We start from the raw sequence: 21,111 nt of genomic DNA, 5'->3' as shown, positions 1-21,111 counted from the left end.
TGTCAATGTTTAACTTTCAGCATTTATCAAGTCTTTCTCTCTGAATGATGTGATTTTAGTGATTGAGGACAGATACAATGGACACTGGAATGCACTGGGGGGGGACACTGGGACGCACTGGGGGGGGGGGCACTGGAATGCACGGGGGGGGGGGGCGCGGGGAGGACACTGGAACGCACTGGGAGGGACACTGGAATGCACGGGGGGGGGGGGGGGGCGCGGGGAGGACACTGGAACGCACTGGGAGGGACACTGGAATGCACTGGGAAATATTGACCCAGATTGGAACACTGGGAGACACAGCAATGCACTGGGACACACAGCCATTCTAGAAGACACTGGGAGAGACACTGAGGCACACTGGAACACAATGTGACGTACTGGATCACACTGGGACGCACTAAAATTCAGTGACCCACACTGGCACGCACTGGGAGACAATGCCCCACACTGACCTGACCTCTGACCCCTGTTCATTTAGGGATGAAATTACCGACCAGCGTTGTGGCCAATTACCCGGATGATTACGACAGCAGTGGTCTGAACGACAGCAGACCCGAGAGTGGGAATCGCTGCTGTCAGTGTCCCAAAACACAGGCTCAGCTTGAACTGGAGGCCGAGGAAACCTCCTTCCGCAAGAAATTCGAAAACTTCCTGCACAATTCCATCTTCATGCCCAGGTAAAACACCAAACCCAGTCCTAACCAGTAACCCCTAAACCCGTAACCCTAACCCTAAGCTAACCCCTCACTCTAACCATAACCCCCACTCTATCCCTAACCCTAACCCTCAACACCTTGACTTTCAACCGCCCCAATCCTCGACCCTCAACTCTCAACCCCGAACCCTCAATCCCTAATCCCGAACGCAATAACCCTAAAATATCAAACACAGCACTAACCCCTAACCTAAACCTAACCCCAATCCAGGGCTGTACCTGTCCTGGGAGTGTTTGATGGGGACAGTGTAGAGGGAGCTTTACTCTGTATCTAACCCCGTGCTGTACCTATCCTGGGAGTGTTTGATGGGGGGACAGTGTAGAGGGAGCTTTACTCTGTATCTAACCCCGTGCTGTACCTGTCCTGGGAGTGTTTGATGGGGACAGTGTAGATTTACTCTGTATCTAACCCTGTGCTGTACCTGTCCTGGGAGTGTTTGATGGTGGGACAGTGTAGAGGGAGCTTTACTCTGTATCTAACCCTGTGCTGTACCTGTCCTGGGAGTGTTTGATGGTGGGACAGTGTAGAGGGAGCTTTACTCTGTATCTAACCGCGTGCTGTACCTGTCCTGGGAGTGTTTGATGGGGGACAGTGCAGAGGGAGCTTTACTCTGTATCTAACCCCATGCTGTACCTGTCCTGGGAGTGTTTGATGGGGGGGACAGTGTAGAGGGAGCTTTACTCTGTATCTAACCCCGTGCTGTACCTGTCCTGGGAGTGTTTGATGGGGGGACAGTGTAGAGGGAGCTTTACTCTGTATCTAACCCTGTGCTGTCCCTGTCCTGGGAGTGTTTGATGGGGGTACAGTGTAGAGGGAGCTTTACTCTGTATCTAACTCCGTGCTGTACCTGTCCTGGGAGTGTTTGATGGGGACAGTGTAGATTTACTCTGTATCTAACCCTGTGCTGTACCTGTCCTGGGAGTGTTTGATGGTGGGACAGTGTAGAGGGAGCTTTACTCTGTATCTAACCCTGTGCTGTACCTGTCCTGGGAGTGTTTGATGGTGGGACAGTGTAGAGGGAGCTTTACTCTGTATCTAACTCCGTGCTGTACCTGTCCTGGGAGTGTTTGATGGGGACAGTGTAGATTTACTCTGTATCTAACCCCATGCTGTACCTGTCCTGGGAGTGTTTGATGGTGGGACAGTGTAGAGGGAGCTTTACTCTGTATCTAACCCCGTGCTGTACCTGTCCTGGGAGTGTTTGATGGGGGGACAGTGTAGAGGGAACTTTACTCTGTATCTAATCGACTAACTGAAGTGTTTTTACTTTTTCAGAAAAGCTAAGACAGTTAAAGGCAGGAAACCGAGGTACGAGATTATGCTGTAATAATATTCATTAAAAACATAGTGACGGGAGTTGATTTAACCTCGCAATAATTTTTATTGCATGTTCTATTTAAACGGCAGACAGTCTACAGAGTCTATTTAAACGGCAGACAGTCTACAGAGTCTATTTAAACGGCAGACAGTCTACAGAGTCTATTTACACGGCAGACAGTCTACAGAGTCTATTTACACGGCAGACAGTCTACAGAGTCTATTTACACGGCAGACAGTCTACAGAGTCTATTTACACGGCAGACAGTCTACAGAGTCTATTTACACGGCAGACAGTCTACAGAGTCTATTTAAATGTTATGTTAACTGGGGTCGAACTGCATTCATAACCCGGCTCATGCCCTCATATCGACCCCCCCACCCCCCTCCCTACAGGTCGCCATGGCAACGCAGGGGGGCGGACGGCGTGGGCGACGAGCTGGCGCCGCTGGCAAACGGCTCGCTGTCGGAGCTGGGCCTCAACGTGACGGGGGGGAACCGGTCGGACGCCGAGGGGAAGCAGCACGTGGACTACCCTTACTTTGAGGACAAGGTGCTGAACGGAGAGAGCATCGTCATCTCTAACCTCCGGCACTTCACGGAGTACCGCGTCAACATCCACGTCTGCAACCACGCCGCGCAGAAGGTGGGCTGCAGTGCCGCCACTTTCGCCTTTGCCCGCACCATGCCAGAGGGTGAGTCACCCCCTCCTCCCCCCCCCCCCTCCCTCAACCCCCCCCTCTCCCTGTCCATCCCCCAGATCCACTCCTGGTAGAACGTAACCGGTGGCAACTTTGGATTGGATGTAGCGTCACCAGTAAGGCTCTGGGTCAGACCCCATTTGGAGAATTGTGAGCAGTTTTGGGCCCCGTATCTAAGGAAGGATGTGCCGGGCCTTGGAAAGGGTCCAGAGGAGGTTCACAAGAATGATCCCTGGAATGAAGAGCTTGTCGGATGAGGAACGGGTTGAGGACTCTGGGTCTGTACTCGTTGGAGTTTAGAAGGATGAGGGGGGGATCTTATTGAAACTTACAGGATACTGCGAGGCCCTGGATAGAATGGACGTGGAGAGGACGTTTCCACTAGTAGGAAAAACTAGAAGCAGAGGGGGCACAACCTCAGGCTAAAGGGACGATCCTTTAAAACAGAGATGAGGAGGAATTTCTTCAGCCAGAGAGTGGGGAATCTGTGGAACTCTTTGCTGCAGAGGAGGCCGGGTCACTGAGTGTCTTTAAGACAGAGATAGATAGGTTCCTGATTAATAAGGGGATCAGGGGTTATGGGGAAAAGGCAGGAGAATGGGAGGTGAGAAAAATATCAGCCATGATTGAATGGGGGAGTAGACCCGATGGGCCGAGTGGCCTCATTCTGCCCCAATTACAGAGGTTTACAACATCGAAACAGGACCTTTGGCCCAACTTATCCATGCCGCCTAGTTTTTAATCATTAAGCTAGTCCCAATTGCCCACATTTGGCCCCTATCCCTCTATACCCATCTTACCCATGTAACTGTCTAAACGCTTTTTAAAAGACAAAGTTGTCCCCACCTCTACTACTGCCTCTGGCAGCTCGTTCCAGACACTCACCACCCTCTGTGTGAAAAAATTGTCCCTCTGGACCCTCTCCCCTCTCACCTTAAACCTCTGCCCTCTAGTTTTAGACTCCCCTACCTTTGGGAAAAGATATTGACTATCTATCTGTGCCCCTCATTATTTTATAGACCTCTATAAGATCACCCCTCAGCCTCCTACACTCCAGAGAAAAAAGTCCCAGTCTATCCAGCCTCTCCTTATAACTCAATCCATCAAGTCCCGGGAGCATCCTAGTAAATCTTCACTGCACCCTTTCTAGTTTAATAATATCCTTTCTATAATAGGGTTTTGATTTGATTTATTATTCTCACGTGTATCGGCTGTCGGAGGTTGGGGAGATTGGGAGGGGGGGTTGTAGGGGCTGGAGGAGGGCGAGTCTGAGTGGGAATACTGGGATAGTGGGGGTGGGAATCGGGAATATTGGGTGTTGGGAGTGCTTTGCCTCTCGGAATGAGAGTTACAACATCCTGAAATCGAGCCAGAGGTGTCTGATTGGGAGGGGGGAGATCCGAGGGAGTGTTTCCTGAGGGAGTGGGGGGGGAGATCCGATTCACCAGCGATCCTGTTTCCCGTTCCCTTCCAGCTCACGCTGACGACATCATCGGGAATATCACCTGGGAACTGGTAAATCACAACACCGTCCTCCTCAGATGGCCTGAGCCAGCCAATCCCAATGGACTCATCCTCAAATACGAGGTCAAGTATGGTCGGGAAAACGAGGTGAGACCCTCACCCTCCCCCCCCTCCCTGTCTCTGTAACCCCCTCCAGCCCCCTACACCCCCTCCCTATAACCCCCTCCAGCCCCCTACACCCCCTCCCTATAACCCCCTCCAGCCCCCTACACCCCCTCCCTATAACCCCCTCCAGCCCCTACACCCCCTCCCTATCTCTGTAACCCCCTCCAGCCCCCTCCCTATCTCTGTAACCCCCTCCAGCCCCCCCGCCTCTCTCTCCCCCCACCTCTCTCTCCCCCCACCTCTCTCTCCCCCCCGCCTCTCTCTCTCCCCCCGCCTCTCTCTCTCCCCCCCCGCCTCTCTCTCCCCCCCCGCCTCTCTCTCTCCCCCCGCCTCTCTCTCTCCCCCCGCCTCTCTCTCTCCCCCCGCCTCTCTCTCTCCCCCCGCCTCTCTCTCTCCCCCCGCCTCTCTCTCCCCCCCCGCCTCTCTCTCTCCCCCCCGCCTCTCTCTCTCCCCCCCGCCTCTCTCTCTCCCCCCCGCCTCTCTCTCTCCCCCCCGCCTCTCTCTCTCCCCCCCGCCTCTCTCTCTCCCCCCCGCCTCTCTCTCTCCCCCCCGCCTCTCTCTCTCCCCCCCGCCTCTCTCTCTCCCCCCCGCCTCTCTCTCTCCCCCCCGCCTCTCTCTCTCCCCCCCGCCTCTCTCTCTCCCCCCCGCCTCTCTCTCTCCCCCCGCCTCTCTCTCTCTGTCTCCTGTACTGAGACCCTCCTAAAACTAATCAGGTTTTCTGAGCTTTTTGGTTTCCTATCCACCTGATGTGTGTCAGGATGAAATATTTCCAAATGTTCTCTGTTCTTTATTGCTGTAGTTTGGTTACAAATGCCCGATAAGGGGTGGCACAGCGGTTAGCGCTGCTGCCTCACGGCGCCAGGGACCCAGGTTTGATTCCCGGCTCAGGTCACTGTCTGTGTGGAGTCTGCACATTCTCCCTGTGTCTGCGTGGGTTTCCTCCGGGTGTTCCGGTTTCCTCCCACAGTCCGAAAGCTGTGCGGGTTAGGGGGATTGGCCGTGCTAAATTGCCCCTTAGTGTCCAAAGGTGTTTGGATTAGGGGGATTGGCCGTGCTAAGTTGTACATTGGTCTCCCAGGATGCGTAGGTTGGAGAGATTGGGGTGGGATTGTTGTCGGTACAGAATCGATGGGCCGAATGGCCTCCTTGTGCACTGTAGGATGTCTGTGATAAAGACGGGGGTGGGGGGGGCGAAATCTTCCCGTCCCACTCTCCTTGGGCAAGGGGAGGGCCGTGGAAAGGGCTGTTGATCACGGGCAGGGCTATCTGGACGTAGCTGGAAACTCCAGTCCACGGAGTGGCTGGCAGGGTGAAGGAGTGTTAATTCTGACCTCGTTCTCCCTCTCGGACACGCAGGAATTCCACGAATGTGTTCCCAGACACATATACCAGAAATACGGTGGGGCCATGGTGAGTCGCTTACAGCCAGGGAACCACACTGCCACCGTCCACACCACCTCGCTAGCCGGGAATGGATCCTGGACACAGCCCGTCTCCTTCTACATCCCAGACAGTCCACGTATGTACCAGCAGAGGGAGTCTTACAACTGAGTCTTATACTGAGGGACAGTGTGTGTGTGTGAGAGTGTTATACTGAGGGACAGTGTGTGTGTGAGAGAGTGTTATACTGAGGGACAGTGTGTGTGTGAGAGAGTGTTATACCGAGGGACAGTGTGTGTGAGAGAGAGTGTTATACTGAGGGACAGTGTGTGTGAGAGAGTGTTATACTGAGGGACAGTGTGTGTGTGAGAGAGTGTTATACTGAGGGACAGTGTGTGTGTGAGAGAGTGTTATACTGAGGGACAGTGTGTGTGTGAGAGAGTGTTATACTGAGGGACAGTGTGTGTGAGAGAGAGTGTTATACTGAGGGACAGTGTGTGTGTGAGAGAGTGTTATACTGAGGGACAGTGTGTGTGAGAGAGAGTGTTATACTGAGGGACAGTGTGTGTGTGAGAGAGTGTTATACTGAGGGACAGTGTGTGTGTGAGAGAGTGTTATACTGAGGGACAGTGTGTGTGAGAGTGTTATACTGAGGGACAGTGTGTGTGTGAGAGAGTGTTATACTGAGGGACAGTGTGTAAGAGAGAGAGTGTTATACTGAGGGACAGTGTGTGAGAGAGAGTGTTATACTGAGGGACAGTGTGTATAAGAGAGAGTGTTATACTGAGGGACAGTGTGTGTGAGAGAGAGTGTTATACTGAGGGACAGTGTGTGAGAGAGTGTTATACTGAGGGACAGTGTGTGTGAGAGAGTTATACTGAGGGACAGTGTGTGAGAGAGAGTGTTATACTGAGGGACAGTGTGTGTGTGAGAGGGTGTTATACTGAGGGACAGTGTGTGTGAGAGAGTGTTATACTGAGGGACAGTGTGTATAAGAGAGAGTGTTATACTGAGGGACAGTGTGTGTGTGAGAGAGTGTTATACTGAGGGACAGTGTGTGTGAGAGAGAGTGTTATACTGAGGGACAGTGTGTGTGAGAGAGAGTGTTATACTGAGGGACAGTGTGTGTGAGAGTGTTATACTGAGGGACAGTGTGTGTGAGAGAGAGTGTTATACTGAGGGACAGTGTGTGTGAGAGTGTTATACTGAGGGACAGTGTGTGTGAGAGAGAGTGTTATACTGAGGGACAGTGTGTGTGAGTGTGTGTTATACTGAGGGACAGTGTGTGTGAGAGAGAGTGTTATACTGAGGGACAGTGTGTGTGAGTGTGTGTTATACTGAGGGACAGTGTGTGTGAGAGAGTGTTATACTGAGGGACAGTGTGTGTGAGTGTGTGTTATACTGAGGGACAGTGTGTGTGAGAGAGAGTGTTATACTGAGGGACAGTGTGTGTGAGAGTGTTATACTGAGGGACAGTGTGTGTGAGAGAGAGTGTTATACTGAGGGACAGTGTGTGTGAGAGTGTTATACTGAGGGACAGTGTGTGTGAGAGAGAGTGTTATACTGAGGGACAGTGTGTGTGAGAGAGAGTGTTATACTGAGGGACAGTGTGTGTGAGAGAGTGTTATACTGAGGGACAGTGTGTGAGAGAGAGTGTTATACTGAGGGACAGTGTGTGTGTGTGTGTGTTATACTGAGGGACAGTGTGTGTGTGTGAGTGTTATACTGAGGGACAGTGTGTATGAGAGTGTTATACTGAGGGACAGTGTGTGTGTGAGTGTTATACTGAGGGACAGTGTGTATGAGAGTGTTATACTGAGGGACAGTGTGTGTGAGAGTGTTATACTGAGGGACAGTGTGTGTGTGAGAGAGTGTTATACTGAGGGACAGTGTGTATGAGAGTGTTATACTGAGGGACAGTGTGTGTGTGTGTGTTATACTGAGGGACAGTGTGTGTGTGTGAGTGTTATACTGAGGGACAGTGTGTGAGAGAGAGAGTGTTATACTGAGGGACAGTGTGTGTGTGAGAGAGTGTTATACTGAGGGACAGTGTGTGTGTGAGAGAGTGTTATACTGAGGGACAGTGTGTGTGTGAGAGAGTGTTATACTGAGGGACAGTGTGTGTGTGAGAGAGTGTTATACTGAGGGACAGTGTGTGAGAGAGAGTGTTATACTGAGGGACAGTGTGTGTGAGAGTGTTATACTGAGGGACAGTGTGTGTGAGAGAGAGTGTTATACTGAGGGACAGTGTGTGTGTGAGAGAGTGTTATACTGAGGGACAGTGTGTGTGTGAGAGATTGTTATACTGAGGGACAGTGTGTGTGTGAGAGAGAGTGTTATACTGAGGGACAGTGTGTGTGTGAGAGAGAGTGTTATACTGAGGGACAGTGTGTGTGTGAGAGAGTGTTATACTGAGGGACAGTGTGTGAGAGAGAGTGTTATACTGAGGGACAGTGTGTGTGTGAGTGTTATACTGAGGGACAGTGTGTGAGAGAGAGAGTGTTATACTGAGGGACAGTGTGTGTGTGAGAGAGTGTTATACTGAGGGACAGTGTGTGTGTGAGAGAGTGTTATACTGAGGGACAGTGTGTGTGTGAGAGAGTGTTATACTGAGGGACAGTGTGTGTGTGAGAGAGAGTGTTATACTGAGGGACAGTGTGTGTGTGTGAGTGTTATACTGAGGGACAGTGTGTGTGAGAGAGAGTGTTATACTGAGGGACAGTGTGTGTGTGAGAGAGTGTTATACTGAGGGACAGTGTGTGTGTGTGTTATACTGAGGGACAGTGTGTGAGAGAGAGTGTTATACTGAGGGACAGTGTGTGTGTGAGTGTTATACTGAGGGACAGTGTGTGTGTGTGTTATACTGAGGGACAGTGTGTGTGTGAGTGTTATACTGAGGGACAGTGTGTGTGTGAGAGAGTGTTATACTGAGGGACAGTGTGTGAGAGAGAGTGTTATACTGAGGGACAGTGTGTGTGTGAGAGAGTGTTATACTGAGGGACAGTGTGTGAGAGAGAGTGTTATACTGAGGGACAGGGTGTGAGAGAGAGTGTTATACTGAGGGACAGGGTGTGAGAGAGAGTGTTATACTGAGGGACAGGGTGTGTGTGAGTGTTATACTGAGGGACAGTGTGTGTGTGAGTGTTATACTGAGGGACAGTGTGTGTGAGAGAGAGTGTTATACTGAGGGACAGTGTGTGTGAGAGAGAGTGTTATACTGAGGGACAGTGTGTGTGAGAGAGAGTGTTATACTGAGGGACAGTGTGTGTGTGAGAGAGTGTTATACTGAGGGACAGGGTGTGTGTGAGTGTTATACTGAGGGACAGTGTGTGTGTGAGTGTTATACTGAGGGACAGTGTGTGTGAGAGAGTTATACTGAGGGACAGTGTGTGTGTGAGTGTTATCAGAGTGTGTTGCGGGTCTGTGTTGGGGGGAATGTGGGCTTTGTATTTGGGGGTTCAGTCCCTGTGTGGGGGTGATGGGGTCATGCACACTAACTGGGAGGCTGTCTCTCTCTCTCTCTCTCTCCTCTCTGTCGCTAGCTGAGAAGAAATATGAGGACTTCCTGATGATACTAACCATGATGCCAGTGATGGTTCTGATGGCAATCCTGCTGCTTGGAATCTTTGTCTACATCTACAATAAGAAAAGGTGAGTGATCTTCACCCTCTTGCTCTGAAAGTTGGCCCAGCGATTGGCTGGCACCCTCGCGACCCATGCTTGATGCCAGAGGGCATGGCTCTGTCGCTAGGGGATTTCAGACTCTGAGACGCAGGGGGAGAATTAGGCCATTCGGCCCATCGAGTCTGCTCCGCCGTTCATCGAGATCATGGCTGATCTGATGCCATAATCCCACTTTCCTGCCTTATCCACTTGGCTGCACAGTGGGTTAGCCCTACTGCCTCACAGCGCCAGGGACCCGGGTTCGATTCCCGGCTCGGGTCACTGTCTGTGTGGAGTCCACACATTCACTCCCCTCTGAGTGAGGAAGTTCCTCCTCATCTGTGTCCTCACTGGGTGACCCCCTTACTCTGAGCTTCTGCCCTCTGGGTCTGACTCTCCCACAAGGGGAAACAGTCTCTCAGCATCTACCCACCCCCCCCCCCACTCTCCCCACCAAGGATATTCATGCCACACAAATGCCAGACAATGACCATCATTATTGAAGACCACTGACTCTCGACATGCAATGGTGTTACCATCGCTCAATCCCCCCCACTATCAACATCCTGGGGATTACCATTGACCATCACTGAATCCCCCCCCCCCCACTATCAACATCCTGGGGGTTACCATTGACCAGAAACTGAACTGGACCCAGCCATATAAATACTGTGGCTCCCAGAGCAGGTCAGAGGCTGGGAATCCTGTGGAGAGTAACTCACCTCCTGACTCCCCCCAAAGCCTGTCCACCGTCTCCAAGGACACAAGTCAGGAGTGTGATGGAATACTCCCCACAGCAGCCCCGCTCGATCGACACGCTAACCACAAACACTCTCTCCCTCCACCACCCACACAGCCATGTGTACCATCTACAAGATGCCCCGCAGCGACTCGCCAAGGCTCCTTCAACAGCACCTTCCAAACCCACCACCTCTACCATCTAGAAGGACAAGGGAGGGGTGGGGGGCAGCAGACACATGGGGAACACCCCCACCTGCAAGTTCCCCTCCTCCGAGCCACTCACCATCCTGACTGGGAAATATATCGGCCGTTCCTTCACTGTGGCTGGGGTCAAAATCCCGGAACTCCCTCCCTAACAGCACTGTGGGTGTACCTACCCCGCACACGGGGGACTGACTGATGTCCAATAACAATCCCGGAACTCCCTCCCTAACAGCACTGTGGATGTACCTACCCTGCACACGGGGGACCGACTGATGTCCAATAACAATCCCGGAACTCCCTCCCTAACAGCACTGTGGGTGTACCTACCCCACACACGGGGACTGCAGTGATTCGAGGAGGCAGCTCACCCACCACCTTCCCAAGGGGCAGGTAGGGATGGGTAATAAGTGCTTGTCCAGCCAGCGACACCCATGTCCCTCGAACGAATACAAAATCCTTCCTTAAATAGGGGAACCGACACTCTGTGTGAAATCTCTGTCTGCTTTAACTCCCTGTGAACCGCCCTGTGATGCAATGCCCATATCAAAGTTGCTATCTAAATGCAGTGAGTTGTTCTTTCGCCATGTGAAGTCTTGCCTTGTTTTCACCCCAACAGAATCAATGGTTTTCTCAATGGCACACTCTATATGTCAGTAAACCCGGAGTACTTCAACGCTGCGGACAGTAAGTAACTGGGTCATGGGCTCTGTTCCGGGCTACCACCGACATTCCAGCTCCCCTGTCCTTATACCCAGGGTGTTACAGAGGAGCTGACCCTCCCTCCCTCCCTGTCTCTCACCCTCTCACCCTCCCTCTCCCTCTCTCCCTCCCATCCCCCACCCCCAGGATTCCCAGCTTGGGTCACTGTCTGTGTGGAGTCTGCACATTCTCCCCGTGTCTGCATGGGTTTCCTCTGGGTGCTCTGGTTTCCACCCACAGTCCAAAGGATGTGTAGATTAGGTGGATTGGCCATGCTAAATTGTCCCTTAGTGTCCAAAGACGCGTAGGTTAGGGTGGATTGGCCATGCTAAATTGCCCCTTAGTGTCCAAAGATGTGCAGGTTAGGGTGGATTGGCCATGCTAAATTGTCCCTTAGTGTCCAAAGATGTGTAGGTTAGGGTGGATTGGCCATGCTAAATTACTCCTTAGTGTCCAAAGATGTGTAGGTTAGGCCCTGGTAAATGTGTGGGGTTACAGGGATAGGATGGGGGATAGGGCCTGGGTAAGGTACTCAGAGAGTTGGTGCAGACTCAATGGGCCAAATGGCCTCTTTCTGCTCCTATTATAGAGGTTTACAACATGGAAACAGGCCCTTCAGCCCAACTTATCCATGCTGCCCAGTTTTTAATCAATAAGCTAGTCCCAGTTGCCCACGTTTTGCCCATATCCCTCTATACCCATCTTACCCATGTCACTGTCTAAATGCTTTTTAAAAGACAAAATTGCACCCACCTCTATTACTGCCTCTGGCAGCTTGTTCCAGACACTCACCACCCTCTGTGTGAAAACATTGCCCCTCTGGACCCTCTCCCCTCAAACCTACGCCCTCTAGTTTTAGACTCTCCGACCTTTGGGAAAAGATACTGACTATCTAGCTGATCTGTGCCCCTCATTATTTTATAGACCTCTATAAGATCACCCCTCAGCCTCCTACACTCCAGAGAAAAAAGTCTCAGTCTATCCAGCCTCTCCTTATAACTCAATCCATCAAGTCCCGGGAGCATCCTAGTAAATCTTTTCTACGCTCTTTCTAGTTTAATTATATCCTTTCTGTAATAGGATTTTGATTTGATTTATTATTGTCATGTGTATTGGGATACAGTGAAAAGTATTGTTTCTTGCGCACAATACAGTTAAGGCATACTGTTCATAGAGAAGGAAAGGAGAGGGTGCAGAATGTAGTGTTACAGTCACAGCGAGGGTGTAGAGAAAGATCAACTTAATGCGAGGTAGGTCCATTCAAAAGTCTGACAGCAGCAGGGAAGAAGCTGTTCTTGAGTCGGTCGGTACGGGACCTCAGACTTTTGTATCTTTTTCCCAATGGAAGAAGGTGGAAGAGAGAATGTCCGGGGTGTGTGGGGGGGTCCTTGATTATGCCGGCTGCTTTTCCCCGAGGCAGCGGGAAGTGTAGACGGAGTCAATGGATGGGAGGCCGGTTTGTGTGATGGATTGGGGGCTACATTCACCACCCTTTTGTAGTTCCTTGTGGTCTTGGGCAGAGCAGGAGCCCAGACCAAGCTGTGATACAACCAGGAAGAATGCTTTCTATGGGGCATCTGTAAAAGTTGGTGAGAGTCGTAGCGGACGTGCCAAATTTCCTTAGTCTCCTGAGAAAGTAGAGGCGTTGGTGGGGCTTTCTTAACTATAGTGTCGGCCTGAGGGGGAAACCAGGGAAAGAATGCTTTCTATGGGGCATCTGTAAAAGTTGGTGAGAGTGGAATGGAATGGAAGAAAGAACAATGCAGCACAGAAACAGGCCCTTTGGCCCTCCAAACCTGCACCACTCATGCACCCAACTAGACCATTTCTTTGTATCCCTCTATTCCCAAGGATGTGGATGGAAAGATGTGGCGGTGGGGATTGAGATGATGATGATGGAGAGGGGGGGAACACCAGGGTGGGAGCAGAGGGGCCGAATGGCCTGTTCACGGTGAGCGGATTCTCTGTGATGTCATTACTCACATTCTAACCCCTTTCCTCCCTCCTCCTGCACCCCGCCCCACCGCAGTGTACGTTGCTGACGAGTGGGAGGTCCCCCGAGAGACTATCACCATCATCAAGGAATTGGGCCAGGGATCCTTTGGGATGGTCTACGAGGGCATCGCCAAGCTGGTGGTGAGTGGCGAAGCCCAGACGCGAGTGGCCCTGAAGACGGTGAACGAGTCGGCCACCAGGCGTGAGCGCATTGAGTTCCTCAAGGAAGCATCGGTGATGAAAGCCTTTGACTGCTACCACGTGGTAATGGGATCTCCGGTGTGACGCTTCCGGGGCGGAGGGTGGGTGGGGGGTACTCCTTCTAAACCTCTGCACCCCCCCCCTTGTCCTTCTAGATGGTAGAGGTGGTGGGTTTGGAAGGTGCTGTTGAAGGAGCCTTGGTGAGTCGCTGTGGGGCATCTTGTAGATGGTACACACGGCTGTGTCAGTGGTGGAGGGAGAGAGTGTTTGTGGTTAGCGTGTCGATCGAGCGGGGCTGCTTTGTCCTGGGTGGTGTCGAGCTTCTCGAGTGTTGTTGACCAGATTTCTCTGCTCCTTGCGTACAGGTGAGGCTGCTGGGGGTGGTCTCCAAGGGACAGCCCACCCTGGTCATCATGGAGCTCATGGTGCGCGGAGATCTGAAGAGCTACCTTCGCTCGCTGCGCCTGGGATCTGAGGTACTGGCATTGCCCTCCCGCGGCCTTTGGAAACATCCTGCAGTATAACTCTGATCCAAGAGGCGATGACGGTCAGTCAGTGGTGGCGGGAGTTGGGGAAAAGGCATCAGGAGGTTATACCAGAACAGGATAAGTTGTGACCATGATACGAGGCTGTAGTCCCACTCAGATAGAAAGAACTCTCATAGCAAGACCAATGCCCCTCAACATGTCACAGCCGATCAGGCACATTCTCCAAGCACGGCCACTTGGAGGAAAATACAGCAGCCAATTGCTACACAGCAAGATCCCACAAACCCAGATTATCTGAATTTTTTTTTAAAGTGGTGTTGGATGCGGGAAATGTATTAGATATCGGAACACTAAGGGGTAATTTAGCATGGCCAATCCACCTAACCTGCATATCTTTGGACACGAAGGAGCAATTTAGCATGGCCAATCCACCCTAACCTGCACATCTTTGGACACTAAGGGACAATTTAGCATGGCCAATCCACCCTAACCTACACATCTTTGGACACTAAGGGACAATTTAGCATGGCCAATCCACCCTAACCTACACATCTTTGGAAACTAAGGGACAATTTAGCATGGCCACAGTGCTGTTAGGGAGGGAATTCTGGGATTGTCACCCGATGGGCCTCGCTGGCCAATCTCAGCACTCATTGTCCCTCCCCAATTGCCCCTCGGGAAGGTCCTGGATGAGCCGCCATCTTGAACCTGCCGCAGTCCCTGTGTGTGGGGTAGGTACACCCACAGTGCTGTTAGGGAGGGAGTTCCGGGATTGTTATTGGACATCAGTCAGTCCCCGTGTGTGGGGTAGGTACACCCACAGTGCTGTTAGGGAGGGAGTTCCGGGATTGTTATTGGACATCAGTCAGTCCCCGTGTGTGGGGTAGATACACCCACAGTGCTGTTAGGGAGGGAGTTCCAGGATTGTTATTGGACATCAGTCAGTCCCCGTGTGTGGGGTAGGTACACCCACAGTGCTGTTAGGGAGGGAGTTCCGGGATTGTTATTGGACATCAGTCAGTCCCCGTGTGTGGGGTAGATACACCCACAGCGCTGTTAGGGAGGGAGTTCCAGGATTGTTATTGGACATCAGTCAGTCCCCGTGTGTGGGGTAGGTACACCCACAGTGCTGTTAGGGAGGGAGTTCCGGGATTGTTATTGGACATCAGTCAGTCCCCGTGTGTGGGGTAGGTACACCCACAGTGCTGTTAGGGAGGGAGTTCCGGGATTGTTATTGGACATCAGTCAGTCCCCGTGTGTGGGGTAGGTACACCCACAGTGCTGTTAGGGAGGGAGTTCCGGGATTTTGACCCCAGCCACAGTGAAGGAACGGCCAATATATTTCCAGGTTGAGTGGTTTACAGGCACCGTGTGAACAGTGTGAGGCTCGCATTGCTGTTACAGTTCTCACTCACTCTCTCCCTTTCCCCCTCAGAATAACCAAGATCTCCCCCCTCCCACCCTGAAGGACATGATGCAGATGGCGGGGGAGATTGCTGATGGAATGGCCTATCTCAATGCAAAGAAATTTGTGCATCGTGACCTAGCTGCGCGGAACTGCATGGTGTCCGAGGATTTGACAGTCAAAATCGGAGGTAGGCCTGACTCACTGGGGTTACAACGATGGGAAAGGCCTCAAAAGGCCAATCTGCATCTCACCAGAGTACTGAAGGCTGAGGGACCATAAAACACAGGAGCAGAACGAGGCCACTCGGCCCATCTGCTCCCCCATTCAATTATGGCTGATATTTTTCTCATCCCCCCATTCTCCTGCCTTTTCCCCATAACCCCTGATCCCCTTATTAATCAGGAACCTATCTATCTCTGTCTTAAAGACACTCGGTGACCCGGCCTCTGCGGCAAAGAGTTCCACAGATTCCCCACTCTCTGGCTGAAGAAATTCCTCCCCATCTCTGTTTTAAAGGATCGTCCCTTTAGCCTGAGGTTGTGCCCCCTCTGGTTCTAGTTTTTCCTACTAGTGGAAACATCCTCTCCACCTCCACTCTATCCAGGGCCTCGCAGTATCCTGTAAGTTTCAATAAGATCTTCCACTCATCCTTCTAAACTCCAACGAGTACAGACCCAGAGTCCTCAACCCGTTCCTCATACGACAAGCTCTTCGTTCCAGGGATCATTCTTGTGAACCTCCTCTGGACCCTTTCCAAGGCCCGGCACATCCTTCCTTAGATACGGGGCCCAAAACTGCTCACAATTCTCCAAACAGGGTCTGACCAGAGCCTTATACAGCCTCAGAAGTCCATCCCTGCTCTTGTATTCTAACCCTCTCCACATGAATGATAACATTGCATTTGCCTTCCTAACTGCCGACTGAACCAGCACGTTAACCTTAAGCGACCTGATCGAGGCGTTTAATTTTCTGAAATATCTGAACAAGCTCCTGAAGCTGGTGACTAGGGGATTTTCACGGTAACTTCACTGCAGTGTTAGTGTAAGCCTACTTGTGACACTAATATTATTTTAGTAAGGCGTTTGATAAGGTTCCCCATGGTTGGCTCATGAAGAAAGTAATGAGGTGTGGGATAGAAGGAAATTTGGCCGATTGGATAAGTAACTGGCTGTATCATAGTAGGAAGTCTGACAACACCAGGTTAAAGTCCAACCGATTTATTTGATAGTAAACCCACAAGCTTTCGGGGTTTGCCCCTTCGTCAGGTGAATGGAGAGTTCTGGCCTCAGACAGAGCATATAATAGCACAGTTTACAGATTACTGATTAGAATGCGAGTCTTTACAGCTATTCAAGTCTTAAAGATGCCGACAATGTGAGTGGAGAGAGCATTAATCACAGGTTAAAAAGATGTCTATTGTCTCCAGATAGGACAGTTAGTGAGATTTTGCAAACCAGGCAAGTCGTGGGGGTTACAGATAGTGCGACATGAACCCAAGATCCCGGTTGAGACCGTCCTCATGTGTGCGGAACTTGGCTATCAGTCTCTGCTCAGCGACTCTGCGCTGTCGTGTGTCGCATGGCCAATCCACCTAACCCGCACATCTTTGGACACTAAGGGGCAATTTAGCATGGCCAATCCACCCTAACCCGCACATCTTTGGACACTAAGGGGCAATTTAGCATGGCCAATCCACCCTAACCTGCACATCTTTGGACACTAAGGGACAATTTAGCATGGCCAATCCACCCTAACCTGCACATCTTTGGACACTAAGGGACAATTTAGCATGGCCAATCCACCCTAACCCGCACATCTTTGGACACTAAGGGGCAATTTAGCATGGCCAATCCACCCTAACCTGCACATCTTTGGACACTAAGGGGCAATTTAGCATGGCCAATCCACCCTAACCTACACATCTTTGGACACTAAGGGGCAATTTAGCATGGCCAATCCACCCTAACCTACACATCTTTGGACACTAAGGGGCAATTTAGCATGGCCAATCCACCCTAACCTACACATCTTTGGATACTAAGGGACAATTTAGCATGGCCAATCCACCCTAACCTACACATCTTTGGACACTAAGGGACAATTTAGCACGGCCAATCCACCCTAACCTACACATCTTTGGACACTAAGGGACAATTTAGCATGGCCAATCCACCCTAACCTACACATCTTTGGACACTAAGGGACAATTTAGCATGGCCAATCCACCCTAACCTGCACATCTTTGGACACTAAGGGACAATTTAGCATGGCCACAGTGCTGTTCAACAGTGCAACAGGGATCTTAGGTTCATGTCGCACTATCTGTAATCCCCATGACTTGCCTGGGCAGACAGAGAGAGGGGGGCAGGGGCAGACAGAGAGAGGGGGGGTGGGGCAGAGAAGGAGAGAGAAAGGGCAGAGGCAGAGAGAGAGGGGATCGGGGGCAGAGAGGGAGAGGGGGTCAGGGGCGGAGAGGGAGAGGGGGGTCAGGGGCAGAGAGGTGGAGATGTTAGGGAGGGAATTCAGAGCTTAGGGCCCCCCAGGCAGTTGAAGGCACGGCCCCCCAATGGCGGAGCAATGGGAATCGGGGGATGCTCGAGAGGCCGGAATTGGAGGAACGCAGAGATCTCGGAGGGTTGTAGGGGCTGGAGGAGGTTACAGAGATAGGGAGGGGGTGTAGGGGGCTGGAGGAGGTTACAGAGATGGGAGGGGGTGTAGGGGGCTGGAGGAGGATACAGAGATAGGGAGGGGGTGTGGGGGGCTGGAGGAGGATACAGAGATAGGGAGGGGGTGTAGGGTTGGTGGAGGATATAACACCTCCCTCACTATCTGAAACCCCTTCCAGATTTCGGAATGACCCGAGATATATACGAGACGGATTACTATCGGAAAGGAGGGAAAGGGCTTCTCCCAGTACGCTGGATGTCTCCCGAATCCCTCAAGGATGGGATCTTCAGCTCACACACTGATGTCTGGTAAGACTTCCCATTCACTCCCACTGTACACAATCCCAATTCCAAACCCCTTCCCATTCACTCCCATTGTACACAATCCCAATCCCAAACCCCTTCCCGTTCACTCCCATTGTACACAATCCCAATCCCAAACCCTTCCCGTTCACTCCCATTGTACACAATCCCAATCCCAAACCCCTTCCCGTTCACTCCCATTGTACTCAATCCCAATGGATCCAAACCCTTCCCGTTCACTCCCATTGTACTCAATCCCAATGGACCCAAACCCCTTCCCGTTCACTCCCATTGTACTCAATCCCAATGGATCCAAACCCTTCCCGTTCACTCCCATTGTACTCAATACCAATGGATCCAAACCCCTTCCCATTCACTCCCATTGTACACAATCCCAATCCCCTTCCTGTTCACTCCCATTGTACACAATCCCAATGCCAAACCCCTTCCCGTTCACTCCCATTGTACTCAATCCCAATCCCAAATCCTTTCCCATTCACTCCCATTGTACACAATCCCAATGGACCCAAACCCTTTCCCGTTCACTCCCATTGTACACAATCCCAATGGACCCAAACCCCCTTCCCGTTCACTCCCATTGTACACAATCCCAATGGACCGAGTCTGTACTAGAATCGTTTTTAATGGGGTTGTGAGGATGTAGAAAGACTTACCCCTTTTCTCTCGCTAGAACTCAGACTGATGTTGATACTGTTCGAGTTACCATGTCCGCAGTGTAGGGAGAGATAGCACTCGGAGCTGAATACTGTGGAGGGACTGGAGTGGGGGGAGAGGGAGGCGGAGTGGAGTGGGGGGAGAGGGAGGCGGAGTGGAGTGGGGGGAGAGGGAGGCGGAGTGGAGTGGGGGGAGAGGGAGGCGGAGTGGAGTGGGGGGGAGAAGGAGGCGGCGTGGAGTGGGGGGAGAGGGAGGCGGCGTGGAGTGGGGGGAGAGGGAGGCGGAGTGGAGTGGGGGGAGAGGGAGGCGGAGTGGAGTGGGGGGAGAGGGAGGCGGAGTGGAGTGGGGGGAGAGGGAGGCGGAGTGGAGTGGGGGGAGAGGGAGGCGGGAGTGGAGTGGGGGGAGAGGGAGGCGGAGTGGAGTGGGGGGAGAGGGAGGCGGCGTGGAGTGGGGGGAGAGGGAGGCGGCGTGGAGTGGGGGGAGAGGGAGGCGGCGTGGAGTGGGGGGAGAGGGAGGCGGAGTGGAGTGGGGGGAGAGGGAGGCGGAGTGGAGTGGGGGGAGAGGGAGGCGGAGTGGAGTGGGGGGAGAGGGAGGCGGAGTGGAGTGGGGGGAGAGGGAGGCGGAGTGGAGTGGGGGGAGAGGGAGGCGGAGTGGGAGTGGGGGGAGAGGGAGGCGGAGTGGAGTGGGGGGAGAGTTGGGGGGAGGGAGGGGGAGAGCGGAAGAAAGGGAGAGTTGGGGGAGGGAGAGAGCGGAGGCAGGGAGAGTTGGGGGACAGTGGCGGGGGGGAGGGGGAGTGGCGTGGGGGTGAGGAAGGGTTAGAGCAGAAGGAAGAGAGAGTTGGGGGAGGGGGAGAGCGGAGGCGGGGAGAGTTTGGGGGCAGTGGCGGGGGGGAGTGGTGAGGGGGTGAGGAAGGGGTAGAGCGGGGAGAGTTTGGGGTCTAGGGAGGAGGGTGGAGGAGTGGTGTAAGGGTGAGGAAGGGGTAGAGGCGAACGGAGGAGAGAGGTGGGAGGTTTGGGGGGAGGGAGAGAAAGTGGGGGGAAGAGAGTTAGGGGGAGGGAGGGAGGGAGGGAGAGGGAGAGGGGGAGGGGCTGGGGTTTGGGGAACAGAGTGTGTTGCTGTCTCTCTAACTCTGATTGGCTGCTTCCCAGGTCCTTTGGCGTGGTGCTGTGGGAGATCGCCACCCTGGCGGAACAGCCATACCAGGGTATGTCCAACGAACAGGTTCTCCGCTTTGTAATGAACAACGGGACCCTGGAAAAACCGGACAAACTGTCCCGACAAACTGTAAGAACCCGTTCCTTTACTCTGTATCTAACCCCGTGCTGTACCTGTCCTGGGAGTGTTTGATGGGGGACAGTGTAGAGGGAGCTTTACTCTGTATCTAACCCCGTGCTGTACCTGTCCTGGGAGTGTTTGATGGGGGGGGACAGTGTAGAGGGAGCTTTACTCTGTATCTAACCCCGTGCTGTACCTGTCCTGGGAGTGTTTGATGGGGGGACAGTGTAGAGGGAGCTTTACTCTGTATCTAACCCCGTGCTGTACCTGTCCTGGGAGTGTTTGATGGGGGGACAGTGTAGAGGGAGCTTTACTCTGTATCTAACCCTGTGCTGTACCTGTCCTGGGAGTGTTTGATGGGGGGGACAGTGTAGAGGGGGCTTTACTCTGTATCTAACCCCGTGCTGTCCCTGTCCTGGGAGTGTTTGATGGGGGGACAGTGTAGAGGGAGCTTTACTCTGTATCTAACCCTGTGCTGTACCTGTCCTGGGAGTGTTTGATGGGGGGGACAGTGTAGAGGGAGCTTTACTCTGTATCTAACCCCGTGCTGTACCTGTCCTGGGAGTGTTTGATGGGGGGACAGTGTAGAGGGAGCTTTACTCTGTATCTAACCCTGTGCTGTACCTGTCCTGGGAGTGTTTGATGATGGATCTTTCTGATTTTTCAGCCACGATCTGATGCAGGCGTGTTGGCAGTCCAACCCCAAGTCCCGTCCGAGCTTCATGCAGATCCTCGAGCAGTTGGCGGACGCCTTGGACCCCAGTTTCAGGGACGTTTCCTTCTTCCACAGCCAGGGAGGCGCAGCTGCGGGAGGCGGGAGCGTCGCCGGGACGTCCGGATAGCGCCTCCTCTCCAGGCTCCGGCCACTGGACACCCCGCAGTGCTCCCAAACCCTACTCCCAGCGAGGGCAGGAGGAGTTGCGGGGATACTGTCACCTCAACGGGGGGGTGCCTGGCACTGGGACATTGCTACTGTCAGCAGCCGAGGACAGCCTATAGGAAAGGGTCTCATCCGGTTCGGATTCCACCCCACCGCGCCCAACTTTT

At 52.8% G+C, this 21,111-nt stretch overlaps 1 protein-coding gene across 1 annotated transcript in view; it reads left to right on the top strand.

Moving 5' to 3' along the window:
- Positions 1–21,111, top strand: part of LOC145339829 (insulin receptor-related protein-like) — a 40,957-nt gene that overhangs the window by 19,806 nt on the left and 40 nt on the right. The window contains 15 exon segments of the mRNA XM_080184362.1: positions 482–680; positions 1,995–2,027; positions 2,433–2,731; positions 4,212–4,348; positions 5,723–5,885; positions 9,289–9,397; positions 10,971–11,038; positions 13,083–13,312; positions 13,615–13,725; positions 15,173–15,332; positions 17,991–18,120; positions 19,938–20,055; positions 20,057–20,073; positions 20,732–20,858; positions 20,860–21,111. The exon segment at positions 20,860–21,111 is cut by the window's right edge and continues 40 nt beyond it. Coding sequence (XP_080040488.1) covers positions 482–680; positions 1,995–2,027; positions 2,433–2,731; positions 4,212–4,348; positions 5,723–5,885; positions 9,289–9,397; positions 10,971–11,038; positions 13,083–13,312; positions 13,615–13,725; positions 15,173–15,332; positions 17,991–18,120; positions 19,938–20,055; positions 20,057–20,073; positions 20,732–20,858; positions 20,860–21,063 — 2,105 coding nt within the window. The 3' untranslated portion in view covers positions 21,064–21,111.

The sequence above is a fragment of the Carcharhinus amblyrhynchos genome, unplaced genomic scaffold (genome assembly GCF_965287045.1).
Source record: "Carcharhinus amblyrhynchos unplaced genomic scaffold, sCarAmb.v2.hapA scaffold_691, whole genome shotgun sequence".
NCBI lineage: Eukaryota > Metazoa > Chordata > Chondrichthyes > Carcharhiniformes > Carcharhinidae > Carcharhinus > Carcharhinus amblyrhynchos.
This window is presented reverse-complemented; position numbering and strand designations above follow the sequence as displayed.